General features: G+C 34.2%; 5 protein-coding genes across 9 annotated transcripts; 1 reads left to right on the top strand and 4 right to left on the bottom strand.

The window, feature by feature from the left end:
• On the bottom strand, window positions 34-2594 carry LOC109325209. The gene is made up of 4 exons (XM_019557409.1): window positions 2140-2594; window positions 1543-1768; window positions 840-942; window positions 34-503 (listed from the first exon to the last, which is right to left on the bottom strand). The coding sequence occupies exons 1-4, from the start codon at window positions 2592-2594 to the stop codon at window positions 229-231; spliced, it is 1059 nt and encodes a 352-aa protein (XP_019412954.1). The 3' UTR covers window positions 34-228.
• LOC109325018 (21 kDa protein-like) lies at window positions 3290-3980 on the top strand. The gene has a single exon (XM_019557165.1). The coding sequence runs from the start codon at window positions 3312-3314 to the stop codon at window positions 3951-3953; it is 642 nt and encodes a 213-aa protein (XP_019412710.1). The 5' UTR covers window positions 3290-3311; the 3' UTR covers window positions 3954-3980.
• On the bottom strand, window positions 5827-7962 carry LOC109363478 (heparan-alpha-glucosaminide N-acetyltransferase-like). The gene is made up of 9 exons (XM_019609742.1): window positions 7791-7962; window positions 7558-7639; window positions 7333-7409; window positions 7015-7121; window positions 6731-6845; window positions 6496-6612; window positions 6298-6389; window positions 6089-6155; window positions 5827-5967 (listed from the first exon to the last, which is right to left on the bottom strand). Exons 1-9 carry the CDS (start codon window positions 7932-7934, stop codon window positions 5827-5829), a joined length of 942 nt encoding a protein of 313 aa, XP_019465287.1. The 5' UTR covers window positions 7935-7962.
• LOC109363266 (pentatricopeptide repeat-containing protein At4g25270, chloroplastic) lies at window positions 8494-10272 on the bottom strand. Its single transcript, XM_019609473.1, has one exon. The coding sequence runs from the start codon at window positions 10231-10233 to the stop codon at window positions 8659-8661; it is 1575 nt and encodes a 524-aa protein (XP_019465018.1). The 5' UTR covers window positions 10234-10272; the 3' UTR covers window positions 8494-8658.
• LOC109325760 (UMP-CMP kinase) lies at window positions 11079-14047 on the bottom strand. Of its 5 annotated transcripts, none has more exons than XR_002105183.1 (10): window positions 13857-14046; window positions 13669-13764; window positions 13539-13593; window positions 13295-13412; window positions 13054-13210; window positions 12892-12972; window positions 12702-12809; window positions 12224-12289; window positions 11435-11567; window positions 11079-11346 (listed from the first exon to the last, which is right to left on the bottom strand). XR_002105183.1 is itself a non-coding variant. In XM_019558309.1 (10 exons), the coding sequence occupies exons 1-10, from the start codon at window positions 13920-13922 to the stop codon at window positions 11541-11543; spliced, it is 738 nt and encodes a 245-aa protein (XP_019413854.1). In that variant the 5' UTR covers window positions 13923-14044; the 3' UTR covers window positions 11079-11540. The 5 variants fall into 5 exon arrangements, 3 of the variants coding, with proteins under 3 accessions (XP_019413854.1, XP_019413853.1, XP_019413852.1); XR_002105182.1 differs by having other exon boundaries at window positions 11079-11422; window positions 11462-11567; XM_019558309.1 differs by having other exon boundaries at window positions 11079-11567; window positions 13669-13690; window positions 13727-13764; window positions 13857-14044.

Here is a 14457-nt window from a genome sequence, read left to right as displayed (position 1 = left end):
CACACAAGCAAAGAGAAAACAAAGCCAACCAAATAAGTTGTGCATATTGTGACAAACTGTATACAGTGAGTGTGGCAAATAACATGCAAAGGTGAACGTAGCATTCCTGCCCAAACAATAACTTCCTCATAAATTTCAATGTCTAACTGTCAAAGAAGTTAAAGGACCAAAATGAATACATCACAATCTGAAAGTTGTCCGAACAAATTAACACCAAAGAATATTCTGTCATGCCCTGGCTTCGGCACGACTGACCAGCACAATCAACATGACTATGATGGAAAGCATGAAAGCAGTTTTCAGATTATCATTGATGGGATCAGGCCCTTCTGCATCTTCAGCTGTCTTGTGATCTATAGGTTGAAACAACCCAATCACAACTTTAATAATTATCTCAATTACTTCCATGATTTTGGCTTTGGCAGTATCAAATATCCACATCACAACATTTGTTGTAGTAAGGGAGTCACTATTATAAGTGCCATTTGGGTTCTGAAAAACATCTGCAAATTTTGTCTAGATTAGTCAAATTGTGATTACCATGTAGATGTAGGAAGTGCAATCATAAGGTAGTAAACAAAAATGACAGTTCCTTGTTCTAATTATTTAATAAATAAATAAAAGACCACAAATGGATTCATACCAAGAAGCTAATGACAATTATCAGTATAAATCACTATAAGTCTATAACTATTCATGGAAAAAATGGAAGTAATAAATTGAACCTCCCATACCACCACAACCAAACTTGTACATAAAGAGGGGAGAAAAGGAACTCAGTCCATGTTACCAAACTTCTATGAACTATTTAAGTAACTATGAAGTGCTTAAATACCAACCTGCAGATATCGACTCCCTTAGTTCCCTTAGTTCCCGTACAACTTCATTTTTCAGAACAGCATCCCAAACAGCTTTGTCAGATGATAATGATTTCACCATTCTCTGAAGCAACACCATAGTTATAAAATACATGTTATTACGCAAATCAGTGTGCACCATTATTCTTTCAGTTTATTTTGGTACGATGACAGCACATAGAATCGAACACAGTCCCTCCTAACCCGAAGTACTGTTGATTTCACCATAGGTTCTTATGGTTATGGGTTCTTACATCATCAACTAGAAGCAGTCTCACCTATCAAGGAATTAACAAACCAACAAATAGCAGTTTTGTGCTACAATCTTTTTTCCCCCTATTCCTTCCTTTTTATGCATGTAACAAGAGATTCCAAGCCTGTATAGGGTGTAGGGGAAAGGTTAGCTAAGAGCGAGTATTGACAGCATCAGGACCCAACCCAACATCAAGTGCTTCCCAAGGAACCTGTTTGTCGCTTTTCATTAGGCTATGAGTTCATTGGTCTTATTTTGTTTAATCTTGAAATATACACAACATCCAAAGCTATCCGGTCCAATACTTTAGACAGATTAAAATGTTTCTCAGAGGTTTAATTAGAGGAGTAAAGTAACTTAAACTCATTTCACAGTTCTATATCAGCGGTTGAGTGTTGCTAATTAAAATAAGAGTCAGACCATAAACTACACCTGAACATATGGCTCAGTCTGTAACAAATGAAATGCATAATGAACTCTATCAGATCCATCAGCCTGAAGCACTTGTGAATTATATGGAAACAAAGAGGGTTCTTTCCAGTCTGTCTCTGATCCATCTGAAGAAACTTGGTCAACTAAACCAGGAACGCTGACAAAGTCCAGTTTATTGTTACTTTTATCCCTACCAAGCTGGGAATGTGAAGCAGGTCCAAAAACCCTGCATTACTAATAAACATATCACTGATCTGAAATAAAATAGTCACTTTGCCACACAATAATGTTTCTTGAGTATAGAAGAATAACATTCTTCCAAGAGATAGTACATAATTAGTGAAAACAGAAAGACTGTTTATTCTGCCTCAGAAAGTAAGACTGTTTGAGATGAATTGTGTTAGGCTTGATACGTGTGGTAATGATTGTCTGATTCAACAATTTGATATTCCCCTATCTTCCTTCCCAGCATGACATTGTATAAAATGCAATTCCATTATTGAATTTGGGACAATGTGGCATATAAGCATTCCATGAAATAGAAAAGGGTTTTAAATTGTGGTTTGATTGAATGAATAGTAGTAAGAAAAAGCTTACTGATGGAGAGCGGAAAGAGCATCATCAACCTCAGTCTCAGAAGGAACAACAGAAAAGATATGATTAGCGACATCATCGTCATCATCAACAACATCATCATCATCATCATCATCATCATGACTTTGTTGAGTGCAATGAAGAAAAGGGCAGTCAAAATAGTGATGATTGATAGTATGAGTGGAAGAAAGGGATGAATTAGAAGACAATGGAATATGGTTGTTGTTATTGTTGTTGTCTGATGATTTCAGTTTGTGTGAAGAAGAAGAAGAAGAAGAAGAAGAAGACAAAGACGAAGAAGAAGAAGAAGAAGAAGAAGAAGAAGAGACAGTGGGAGTTGTGCCACGAACATTACCAACACTGTATGATGTCACTGCTCTTCCAACAATCCTTATCATGCGTCTTCCACCACCACCGCCACCACCGCCACCACCGCCGCCACCACCACCACCAAACATAATATAATATAAGATATGTTTGGTTAAAATGGGGAAACAACAAAAAAGAAGGAAGAAAGGAGTTCACAAAAATAAGTACGGACGTGGGCACTTATTGAACCACACACTACCACACTACCACACTACCACTAACCACTCTCTTCTTAATTCTTATTATTATATTATCCTTTTATTCTAAATACAGAATTCATATGTAGACATCAATAATCAATATCATTCAACTACTATGTTACTATGTTTTGTCTTTACAAATAATTTTCTTCTTCAAATACATCATTCATGAAATTATTCTTATCATTACTTCAAAAATTACATTCACTTTTTATGTATTCATCACTGCATTTAGTTTATTATTATATTTCATCTGCTTTAAAACTCATCAATTTTTGGAATCATGTGCGATCCAATTTGATGTTAGATAGTGATCTGGTTTATTAAGTGTTTTAGACAATTACTACGAAATCAACATGTGGCATGTGCAATCCCATCTTGCACGCTTCACAGAATTGGTTTTTAATTTTAAACTTTATAGCTTTCACATTATTGCTTATATCCAAAGTTTTAATGTTAAGGTTTTGAGAGATTTTAAAACTGTCAACTCAATTTAAAACTTTGCTTACAACTTCAAATATTCATTACATAACTTTCCTTATAAAAGCTTTCATGATACACTTGTACCAATGCATCAGAAAGAAAGAAATACAAATACAAATAGCAATGAATACTCGTGTTACAAGAGATTCAATGTGTTCATCCCATAATCTGTTGAGAATAAGTTTATCTCTCATATTCATCTCAACCCTTGTGCACATAGCATCTGCATCAAATTCTACATCAACCAAATCCATCAATAATAGCTACAAAAGGTTTATAAAAGTGAAGTGCAACTCAACCACTTACCCAAGTTATTGCTACAAGTCTCTCTCCCCTTATGCATCAACAATCAAAACAAACACTCTCACACTCACAAAACTCTCTATCCATGTGGCTCTAAAAGCAGCCAAAAACGTTTCTTTAACATTGAAAAAGCTATCAAAAGCCAAGGGGAACTTAAGTCATGCAGAGACAGAGTTAATTGCTGATTGCAAAGAGAACATTGGTGACAGTGTGGATCTGCTTCAACAATCTGCTGATGGGTTGAAAGATTTGAATGGTACGAGTACATATGAAGAGAGGTTTGAATGGGATACCATAAAGACATGGATGAGTGCTTCAATAACAGATGTGGGTACTTGCAGTGATGAGTTTGATGAACTCAAAGTCAGGGCTTCAATTCAGAAGAAGATCAAACCTGCTATTGCTCATCTTGCTTGGTTCAATAGCATTGCCCTTGCTCTAGTCAATAGACTTTCCTACTAAATCTTCAACTAATTTCTCATTCTTATATGTTATTTCTGGTTTATATGAATATGTTTATGGAAAAAGGCTCCTACATATGTATTATGGTTGTATTTAATGGACTCCTCTCCCTTGTAATCTTCGCCAATATTAAGTTGGTATAGCCTTCTATTCAATTCAATTGGAACAATCAAAGTTGTGTTATATGTTACATGATATACAGAAGTTCAAAATTGAATGAAGAGTCAATGCTTTATGGATTGAAACCAAAATCTAATTGGGTTATGGTGAAAGAGTAATGTAATTGTATTTGATTTTAATTGAATTACAAATGGTCTATTTAAATAAGAAAAATCTATCTTTATAATCTAAAGTTATCACTAATTTATCATTAATGAAAATTATGAAAGATAATATAAAAATTATAAAAGACATGGGATGTTGCTTGCATCGCAAGCAAGATTTGGTTTGTGTCTTGCTCGTGCATCAGGTTTGACCTTTTATTGAGTCAGCCTATGCATGCCATGCCTGATTTATGACCGTATGAAGTTGGCTTGTGTGACCGTGCCAGACTTGGTTTCTGGCCAAGCTAAGATAGTTTGTGTGATCGTGATGTGTTGGATTCTAGCCGTGCTGAATTTGCCTATGTGACTGAGTGTGACACATCAATTTGGCTAGGTCTGTTTGAGTTATTTATATATTCTATCTCGGTCAGAATTTTGCTGTCCAATCGAGGAGCTTGCATCTTGGCTAATACACGATGAATGAGTTATATTAATGATAATCCCTTCAAAGAGGGAAAAGAAAATAATTGCATCAACATAAGTGTTTGATTAGTGAATTAGTTTTTTTTGGTAATTGGAAATTGCAATGTATATAGTGATAGGGAACTGTTGGACAAAATTGTAAGGAAGTGTTATTATAATGTGCAAAGCATGTGAATTACATTAAATGCATTTGATACATATTGAGGTTGGGCACTCCATTAATCACTCTACTACCCTAGTACCTACCCTCTACTTTCAGGATATTCTTCATCTGTTGCCTCACCTACATTACATGTTACACCATGCTCATTAATCGTTGCCCTTATTGCTTTTTTAAGGTTCATGCTTATAAATATATAAAAAGAATTTCAAATATACAAAACTTGTTTTCAAAAATATTATCAAAATTTCAAAATATGGAGTCCATCACTTTCTCATCGGGGCATATGAAAAATGGAGTTTCATGTTGACTATTATTGTTGTTTTGGAGGTTCAATGTAAATATATTTTCTTTTTATTGACATTTTAAATAAATTAAAGGCACTTCATTTCTATTTGTTATGGGATTTAGAAGTTTCATGTTTAGACTTAACTCCAAAGAATCTCATCAAACAATAAAGTATTAATCTAATGGTGTAAGACTTTGCTAGATAATCAGCATGATCAAAAAGTCAATAATTTAATTCCTATGAATGACACTTATTTAGTTGGAGATACAGTCATGTAAAAATGATAAAAAGTCTAATATGCATTACTTTTCAATGCATTTTTATTTTATTTTTGAACTCTTAATCAAATAGGTTAAAGACACTAGTTTCTTACGTTTATTGTCTTGTAAAAACGATAGTGTTATCTTGACAATTAATGTAGGATAATATTAAGTTGTCTTTTCATTTTTACATAAATTTTGTGACATATGTAGAAAGATAAATAAAAAATAGTTTGTTTTATTATAAAAGAAATTGTTAAAATTGAGTTATTCAAATTATTCTTTTTGTTAAGAGTGAATTCCAAGACTCTCATGTGCATTATTCTTATATTGAAAGCAATATAGTTATTGTGTCTTCAATGAGAAACTTTAATATACAAATGCATAACTTAATGGGATGACAATCATTTCATATTATTCAGGGTATGCTGCAGAATCTGTCTCCCTTTCTACTCAAGTATACTATTTTTGAATGCTTACCAAATAAGTCCAAACTAAGACCACAAACTAGAAGACAAGACGCTGGGATTATCCAGTACAGCATTCTCACTCTGTGGTCCTGCATGCATCAATATTATAAAGAAACAACTATGATGATACTGATATTATATATATATATATATATAGAGAGAGAGAGAGAGAGAGAGGGAATATAATATGCATAAGAGTGTGAGAATTACCTTAAAGTGGATAATAATATGTCCATAGTGCAAGCCAATCAAGCAGGTAACAATAGCCATTACTGAACTGCAAAATTCCACAATAGATTACAAAATTAGGTAAATGCAAAAGAATAAAAAATATCTAGGCTTATACCTGACGAATTAAGTAATAAAATGACCCTTCCATGACTCAAATCACAAACATCACAAGTTCAATAAAGGACAACCTTAAAAGTCCTTCAGGGTCAAAAGCGGCTTGACACCAGGCAGGAGCATCAGGAGGCAATGGTCCATTGTCAGGGGAATTAATACTACACTCCTATTGATAATGATCAAGGGGAAATGGTTAACATTCCTGTAAATGGAAGAATAGCAAAAACTAGTAAATAATGAGTGGGAGCATCTCAGAATAAAGAGGACCATACCGGCATTCGCGCATATATTGGTCTCCTGTGCAGATGTTGTATGCCTAATATCGTACGATCAATCATTCCAACAGCATTACAGGCTGGCCCAGTATCACCCCTTACTCCACATTTCACCTAGAAAATGGGTAAATTGATACATAAGTCCCAATTCAACCAAGATCAGAAGTTTAAGTTTTACCAAAAAAGAAACTCCAAACAAAATAGAACAAAAACAGAAGATACCAACACATACTGAAAATGTCATTGGTGCCGAAGAAGGTTCTGTTGGAACTTGATACTCCCAATCAGGAACGTATAATCCATATAGCAAGCAAAGATAAAGTCCAGAAAGAACCAAAGCCACAGACCTATCACATACAAAACAGAAGAACAAGGCATGGCCATGATTAAGAGAGAAAAATTCCACAGGAAAGTCATGATTTGAGATACATTGGCGATGGTGCAATGCAAATAAGCTCTCATGATGAAGAATATGAGGCCTCAATTAAGAAATTAATGAGGTAAAAATAAGCTTACCACTGGTATCGGTACTTCCTTACTAGGGATGATCCTGACTTAACAGTGTCATCTGCCTTGAGCCAAATTTCACACAACGCCGTAAGCAAATATGCTACTGCGATCCTCTGACATCCAATGAAGAAAATTAGCAATGATGATTATCATGCAAGAAAAAAGTTCCGGACAACAGAAATTTTGATCAAGAACTTAAAACAGTAAATTTTTGTTTTGACCTCATGTTCAAACTTCTAGTGAGGATTTTATTTGATGTTTTTCTTTTACAAAATGTGACAAGGATAGATTGAAGGTAGAGAAAGCATGTTTGAAAAAGAATACCTGCAGTATTCCCATCCATCTTAACTGCTTAAGATCCACTCCAAATGTCAGATCACCTACACGATGGAAATAACCTCCTGCAAAGGGTAAAATTTACCACATTATAAACAATAACTTGTGTCTTTTCAACTTGACATTCATAGAAAAGAACAAATGCCAACATAACAAAGCTCATAATTTAGCCAATAACTTGCCACAAACAAAGTGAAAAGTTCAGTTTCCCACCTTGAAGAAAAAGGCCTAATGCGAGAAGCTTAAGAGCCCGTAAAATTGCTTTTCTAGATGCAACAACTCTGGAAGGAAGCTTCTGTTGAAGAAAAAGAGACTATTTATGTTGCATAATTAACATTGTATATTGCATAGTTAACAGCAACTCCAGTACTAAACAACATCATAACATACATGTATTTTGTTTAAGTCATTCTTGTTTATTTATGTAACAGGATTCAAGTGCATACCTTATATGCAAGTGCAAGTGAAACACCAACAATAAAAAGGAAAAATGGCATGACAAAATCTGCTAGTGTTAAACCATTCCATGGGGAATGTTTTAAAGCAGGAAGGAGTCCACCAGCTTCATCCACCAGTATCATCAACTGCATCAAGATTGACAAATTAAGTATAAAAATGTAAAAATATATATATATATATATATATATATATCTGACTATATACAAGAAAGTAAATAACATATGCCACAATTTTATTAAGATATATTCTCTTATATATGAGACTATACCACAAGAAAGTAAATAACATATGTCACAATTTTATTTATTAACGATTGATTTATAAGAATATATGTTATTTTATCTCTTATTCTTTTTTTCATTTGCTTTACATAACAGTTATTATCAACACACACATTAATATATATGTGAATTTATGTGTTTTTTTTACTTAAGTCCCCACTTTACTCCAACCATTTTAATTGGTTTCTTAATATACACTATAAGAAAGAGGGCAAAAGGGCATTTGGCTTCAAATTAAAGGATCATTTTTTAACTGAAATTATTGGTGAACGATCATAATATATGGTCTTTGACCGAGTATTACATAAGCAACAGTACTTAGTTGTTTAGAGATGAGGATGCCCTAAATGGAAAGACATTTTTTTATTCTTGTGTTGTAGCTTGCAAGGTGTTGAACAAGTAATAGATCATGTGAAAAAGAATATGTAGCTATATTTTCATATAAATGATAGTGGAGATGAAGAGAGACAATGCCAAGTTGGAATTTCATTATACAAGTTATGAACTGGAAGCTGAATGATCAAAGCATCTGTAGTGACTTCAAAGAACAATTATGAGTTGTATCAATAGCTGTCTAATAATACAATCCTCTGTGGACCAGCATCATTCTAACTCTCTCCATGTCCTCTGATCTGCCTGCATTTTCATAGATCTTCATAAGAAGTACGAAATTGTGTTCGCTGTCCGGTTCCAAATCAAAAAGCTTGTTTGCAGCAATCTCTCCTATACTTACATTTCCATGCAAAAAGCAGGCATATAATAAAGCTCCCCACACAGTTGGACCAACACCCTCAGAATCCATTGTGTCAACTATGATGCTATAAGCCTTTTTAATCCGTCCTGCTCTTCCATAAAGGTTAACCATACACCCATAATGTTCCATGATTGGTTTTATTTTATATTTTTCACACATTAAACCAAACAATCTCTCTCCATCCTTCGCCAAACCTAAATAGGCACAAGCTGATAACAGTGAAACAAATGTTATCTTATCAGGCTCCACACCAGCTTCCTCCATTTGCTCAAAATAAGCTAGGGCTTTTCGGTGTTTGCGATGAGCATATATTATAGAATTCCAAGAAATGACATCCCTCTCCGGCATTTGATTGAATATCCAACGCACCTTATGCAACTTCCCGTGACTGGCATACACTATGATCAAGGAATTAGCAATGGACAAGTTCCATTGAACCCCTCGCCGTATCACCCATCCATGAATTTGGGCCCCGAGGTGCAGTGACGACACACCTGTGAGAACTTTCGATATGGAAACGGAGTCAGGTTCATAAGCTTCCAAAATCATTTGGCGAAAAATGTTGACTGCCTCAACCTCAAGGCCATGATGAATATAAGCTGCAAGCATTGAGTTCCATGAAACAGAGTCTCTACGACGCATGATGTTAAAGACCTTTTGAGCCTTAACAATGTCCCCACACCTAGAATACATGTCAACTAATGCATTGAGGACAAACACATCATGAGACAATCCATGACGAACCACATGACGATGCACCTCTTCCCCAACTTGAAGGGACCCAATTCCACCACAAGCTTTAAGGACCCGGGGGAAGGTGAAAAGGTCAGGTTCAACACCCTCTTCCACCATTTGGAAATAGAGTGCAATGGCATCGTGATAGAGACCCATTTGAGCATAACCTGAAATAAGTGAGTTCCATGGAAATGCAGAATCACCCCTGTTAGACATTTTATCAAACAGTTGGTGTGCCTCATCCATGTACCCATATGAAGCATATAACCTAACAAGCTTTGAGGAGATGCCAATATTTTTATGCAAAAGGGTTGGTGGGATAAGGCGATGAAGTCGAATACCACAATGAATGGCTTGCATATTGTAGCATGTTTCTAACAAAGAAGCATAGAGTTCAGGGTCAATTTGGATACCTTTATCAAAAGAGGCTTCAATGTCTTTGAGGACTAGTTCAAGTGCTTGGAACTTTGTTTGGGTATAAGGTTTATGATGGATGAGAAGTGGGGTTGGTTTGGATTTAGGGAAAGAAAGAGTGTTAATGTTGTTGTTGTTACATTCTTGGCTTAGCCACTTCCTAAGTTTCCTACTTATTTTACTTTTCTTGTTATTCTTTTTCAAAGAGCACAAATAGGTTGGAGGGAATTGAACAGTGACTATCATTTCATCCTATTTTCTCACTACAATTCAATACAGAGTGGACTTCCTCCTTATAACTCTAAATTCATGCCAGGGATACTATGTAAGGTTAAAAGACTTGTTTTTATTTTATGGAAATATAAGAAACTTTGATTTTACTATTTTAGTATTCTAAATTTATTTTTAGTTCTAATCTTATGAATGATTTATCAATACTCACTACAATTAACCATATCATCAATTAGCATGTCATGTGTTATATAAAAATATTAGTTATATTATCACTAGGGACTAAAATCAAAATTTTAGAATATATAAGGACAAAACTGAACAAAAATATTATAGCTAAAACCAATATTCAACATATTTTCATGGGGAAAAAACAAATTTAAGCTTTTTTTGTAAAAAAATAATAAGTTACTTTATGATAATATGTTAACTAATATATGTCAATGTCACAACCTATACAATAATTAGATAAGTTTGATTGTGTTGTTGCAAGCCTTGTTGCTAGCTGCAACATGCTGATAAGTTATACGTCTCATAGAGGATTATGTATTACTCTCTTCAGCAAACAACGTCTCATTTATTTTGAAGTAATTTCCTACGAAGTTTTGTTTAAATATAAAAATAAATAAATTAGTTTAAATCGAAAAACTTTTTGAATCATACATTTATCCCTCCTCCAAAAACAAGAAGCCTACATAGCTAATGTTAAACATAACTAAATCATGATTCCCTGTCATACATGTCACTAAATAATAACACTCTCAGATCAATTGATTATAAAAATTTGCTTTGAAAAACAATAGTAGATAGATGATCAAATGTTATAAAGCAAGGGTGAAAAGTGATGCTGAGAAACAGGGTGTGAAATGATTTTTTCCATATAGAAAATCAAAAAACAACTTTAATATCTCAAAAATATGTTCAACTCCCCCAACTTGCTTGAAGTGTCTGCTATACCATAAAAGTCAGGATGCCATCCATCCCCTCAAAAGGTTGCATTGAGAAATAGAATTCAATTTACTGTAAGATTACAGAACATTTGATAATTCAGAGAAAATCATGAGCAAAAAATTACACTTTGCGCACTTATAAGTACTTAATCTGTTGTTTGAGACAGTTCAGCTCCACCTGCAGGTCATTCCCATGGTTACACAAGGCACCAAGAGCTATCTTCTGTCGATGTGAAATACTTCAATTGAAGAGTTTAAAGAAATACCAAATTCCAAAGCAAACAGCAAAGAATTTGGATCAGATCTTATATTCAGCTGGGAAATATATTGGGTCCCCACTAAAACCCAACCTTCACAATTCTCTCAACCCATTCAAACAGCTTTCAAGTCAGTGTCGTGCTGCATAAAAAGATGATGCAACTCATTAGAGCTATGAAATTGCAATCTTTTTCTCCGTCCAGATACAAGTTTTCAGAATTACATCAACCCAAAAATAGGCGCTGGGAGAGCTTTGCTCCCTTAAATGGGTTTTCCAGCACGACTCAGATTAGTCAAGGTCCAATGTGACTTTCAGATACTGATTGTCCTGGACCGAAAACTATGGTGGCTTGGATCGTATCACACCCACTTCAAACCTATGAAGTACGGATACATATCCAATACCAATGCTTGTATGACACACATCCAAACAAAAAGTAGTTTTGCCACCTTAAATACAGCTATGATACAGTGGAAAATAACTTAGACAAGACCATTTGATTTTCGGGAGACAAGTGACACCCAGAGGTCGGTTCTGTTCTCAACTTTTAAACAAATTTTTATAACAAAAACAAAATTTAAGGCTAAGTATTTACCGGTTAACAGCTAAAATTGTAAATACCAAAAAACTAAAATTATGAACACAAGAACTAGAAGCACATGAAATAAGCTAATATTTACCGGTTAAGAACTGTTAGTAAACATGAGCACAAAGCCACAATTGGTTGTGTAGGGAGCATCACACTACTTAAGCATATGTAATATCATTACCGAAATAACAAAGATGAAAGATATACCTCAAATGCTGCAAAAACTGGCCGAACTTGCTCAAATATTTGATCTACTGTTCCAACTGCATTGATCTGCAGATATAAGCTTGTCACTATAATTAACATAAGAATTCATTATAGCATGCAATGATACAGAAAAATAAAAAATCAGTATGTTAAGCATGAAAGAGACATTCTTTGACCAGAAGCTGATTTTTTTTTAATTTCAATTTCATAGGTATAAATTATAAACTTACAGTTGACTTCTAAATCCAATTGTCATTTAATTCAAACCCACAACAGACTAGCTTGTAAATTTTCCTACTTGGAAGAAGGTAAGCAGAAGATTTAAAGCAGCAACATACACTTTGAAGGGACGTATATAAAGGATCTAACCTTAAAAAAGAGAGGAGCAGTTTAAGTGTTTAGGTTGTGATTCGTGAACACAGTATCCTTTAAACATGGCCAAGTTTCCTAAATTAAATATTGAAACCAATCTAACTACCTTGTGAACTTTCCCTTTCTTTGCATAATGATCAATGACAGGACGATTTAATGCCTCGAATACTTTAAGACGTTTCTTGATTGTATCTATATTGTCATCAACTCGACCCTGCAATAAAACGAGCAGTATGTATCAGACAGTAGTTTCAAGTCATCTGCTAAAATTAAATTTCCATGAATTTGATGAGAACCTGATTACGGCTCAGCACCCGTTTCACCATCTCTTCTTCAGGGCAATCAAAGAAAAGTACTATATTTGGTTCTGCTCCAATCTGCATAATGAACAGTACGCTTATTTAATAGAATGTTGTAATATTTTCGAAAAGAGTTCTGCCCATGAAAGTGAAACTCACAATTTGTTCAAAAGCTATGCGATTCTCCTCACTTCTGGGGAAACCATCAATAAGAAACTTAAGATTGTCACTAGATTGTATCTCTCTTAGAATGAGCTTGACAGTCACTTCTGATGGAACAATTCTTCCTTCTTTAATTGTAGTCAGAATCATTGAGCTGTTTTGGTATTCTTATTATTGTCAAAATTTAAGAAATGCAGCAAAAGAAAGAAATAGAAAAGTAAGATAAAGAGAAGATGACCCATATTTGGTATCAGAAACTATCTCCCTTCTCAAAAGATCTCCAGCACTTAGATGCTTAAATCCAAAGGTTTCAACAATTTTTGCACACTGTGTACCCTTTCCACTACCAGGGCCTCCTGGGAGCACAAGAACAATTTTGAGAATCATTAATAACTTATAATGGTTTGGTCCTAGTAAATATATTTTTGCTTAGTTGAGAGTGACATAATAATAAGAAATTGATATAAAGCGAGATATATTACCTAAAACAAAAGTTATAAAGCGAGATATATGTTTGGGGGAAATTCCATCCGTTTCCTGAATGAAATTGGAAGGAACATATGAAAAGAAGAGTTATAGCATAATAATAAATAATGATGAGTGAGTAAGTACCTGGGGATGAAAGGGAATTGGTGTTGGTGTTGGTGTTGGTGTTGGTGTTGATGTTGATGTTGATGTGAATGTATGAGAAATGATGTTGATGGGTTGCTGGAAAGAGAAAGTAAAAAGCATGTGAGAATGTAATAATAATAATAATAATAATAGAATAGAGATGAGATGAGATTTGAATGAAAGAATACCTTGAAAAGAGATGATGAATTGATGAGAGAGGAAAATGAAGATTGGATTGTTGCGCGTCTCCACATGATGCAGATGCAGTTGCAGTTGAAGTGAGAAGGAAGAAGAGAATGGTAATTACGTCGAACAAGTAGCGTGCAACTGCAACACTCACTCACTCACTCAGGCCCACACCTTCCTTAGTCCTTACTTACAAATTACAATTACAAATAAAGGAATAGCATTTACATCTCTCTTCTCTTCCCTATGAATCTCAATTTTATCATTATAATAATCTCAATGCTTCATTTTTCAATCAATAATTACATTTTAAGTTAATTGCAGGATAAAACATTTTTAGAATAGAATATGATAATATGTATATTTTCAATTAATTTGGTCCATGTTCAAAATGATTTATACTTCAAAACTTGTCAGAATATTTCTTAAAAAAGTTTACATTTGCATACTCAATTGCTTGATGAACAACTACTACTTGAAAATGGGTAGATAATGATTCCAAAATTACAAACACATTCCCTTACAGGACTAACTTTACTATGCTATTCATTAGTTACACATGTTCCTGTATACTCATGTTTCTAATTGGTAAGTAAACTTTGG

The sequence above is a fragment of the Lupinus angustifolius genome, chromosome LG13 (genome assembly GCF_001865875.1).
Source record: "Lupinus angustifolius cultivar Tanjil chromosome LG13, LupAngTanjil_v1.0, whole genome shotgun sequence".
Classification (NCBI taxonomy): domain Eukaryota; kingdom Viridiplantae; phylum Streptophyta; class Magnoliopsida; order Fabales; family Fabaceae; genus Lupinus; species Lupinus angustifolius.
This window is presented reverse-complemented; position numbering and strand designations above follow the sequence as displayed.

Coding starts and splice junctions, on each gene's coding strand:
- LOC109325209 (XM_019557409.1), bottom strand. CDS start 2,594: ATGTTTGGTGGTGGTGGTGGCGGCGGTGGTGGCGGTGGTGGCGGTGGT. Junction 1,769..2,139: donor GCTCTTTCCGCTCTCCATCA/GTAAGCTTTTTC, acceptor TTAGTAATGCAG/GGTTTTTGGACCTGCTTCAC. Junction 504..839: donor AAGGGAGTCGATATCTGCAG/GTTGGTATTTAA, acceptor CAAAATTTGCAG/ATGTTTTTCAGAACCCAAAT.
- LOC109325760 (XM_019558307.1), bottom strand. CDS start 13,922: ATGTGGAGACGCGCAACAATCCAATCTTCATTTTCCTCTCTCATCAAT. Junction 13,594..13,668: donor CAATTCCCTTTCATCCCCAG/GTACTTACTCAC, acceptor AATTTCATTCAG/GAAACGGATGGAATTTCCCC. Junction 12,290..12,701: donor AGAAAGGGAAAGTTCACAAG/GTAGTTAGATTG, acceptor TTATATCTGCAG/ATCAATGCAGTTGGAACAGT.
- LOC109363266 (XM_019609473.1), bottom strand. CDS start 10,233: ATGATAGTCACTGTTCAATTCCCTCCAACCTATTTGTGCTCTTTGAAA.
- LOC109363478 (XM_019609742.1), bottom strand. CDS start 7,934: ATGCAGTTGATGATACTGGTGGATGAAGCTGGTGGACTCCTTCCTGCT. Junction 7,640..7,790: donor CACTTGCACTTGCATATAAG/GTATGCACTTGA, acceptor TTTCTTCAACAG/AAGCTTCCTTCCAGAGTTGT. Junction 5,968..6,088: donor ATATTATTATCCACTTTAAG/GTAATTCTCACA, acceptor TGATGCATGCAG/GACCACAGAGTGAGAATGCT.
- LOC109325018 (XM_019557165.1), top strand. CDS start 3,312: ATGAATACTCGTGTTACAAGAGATTCAATGTGTTCATCCCATAATCTG.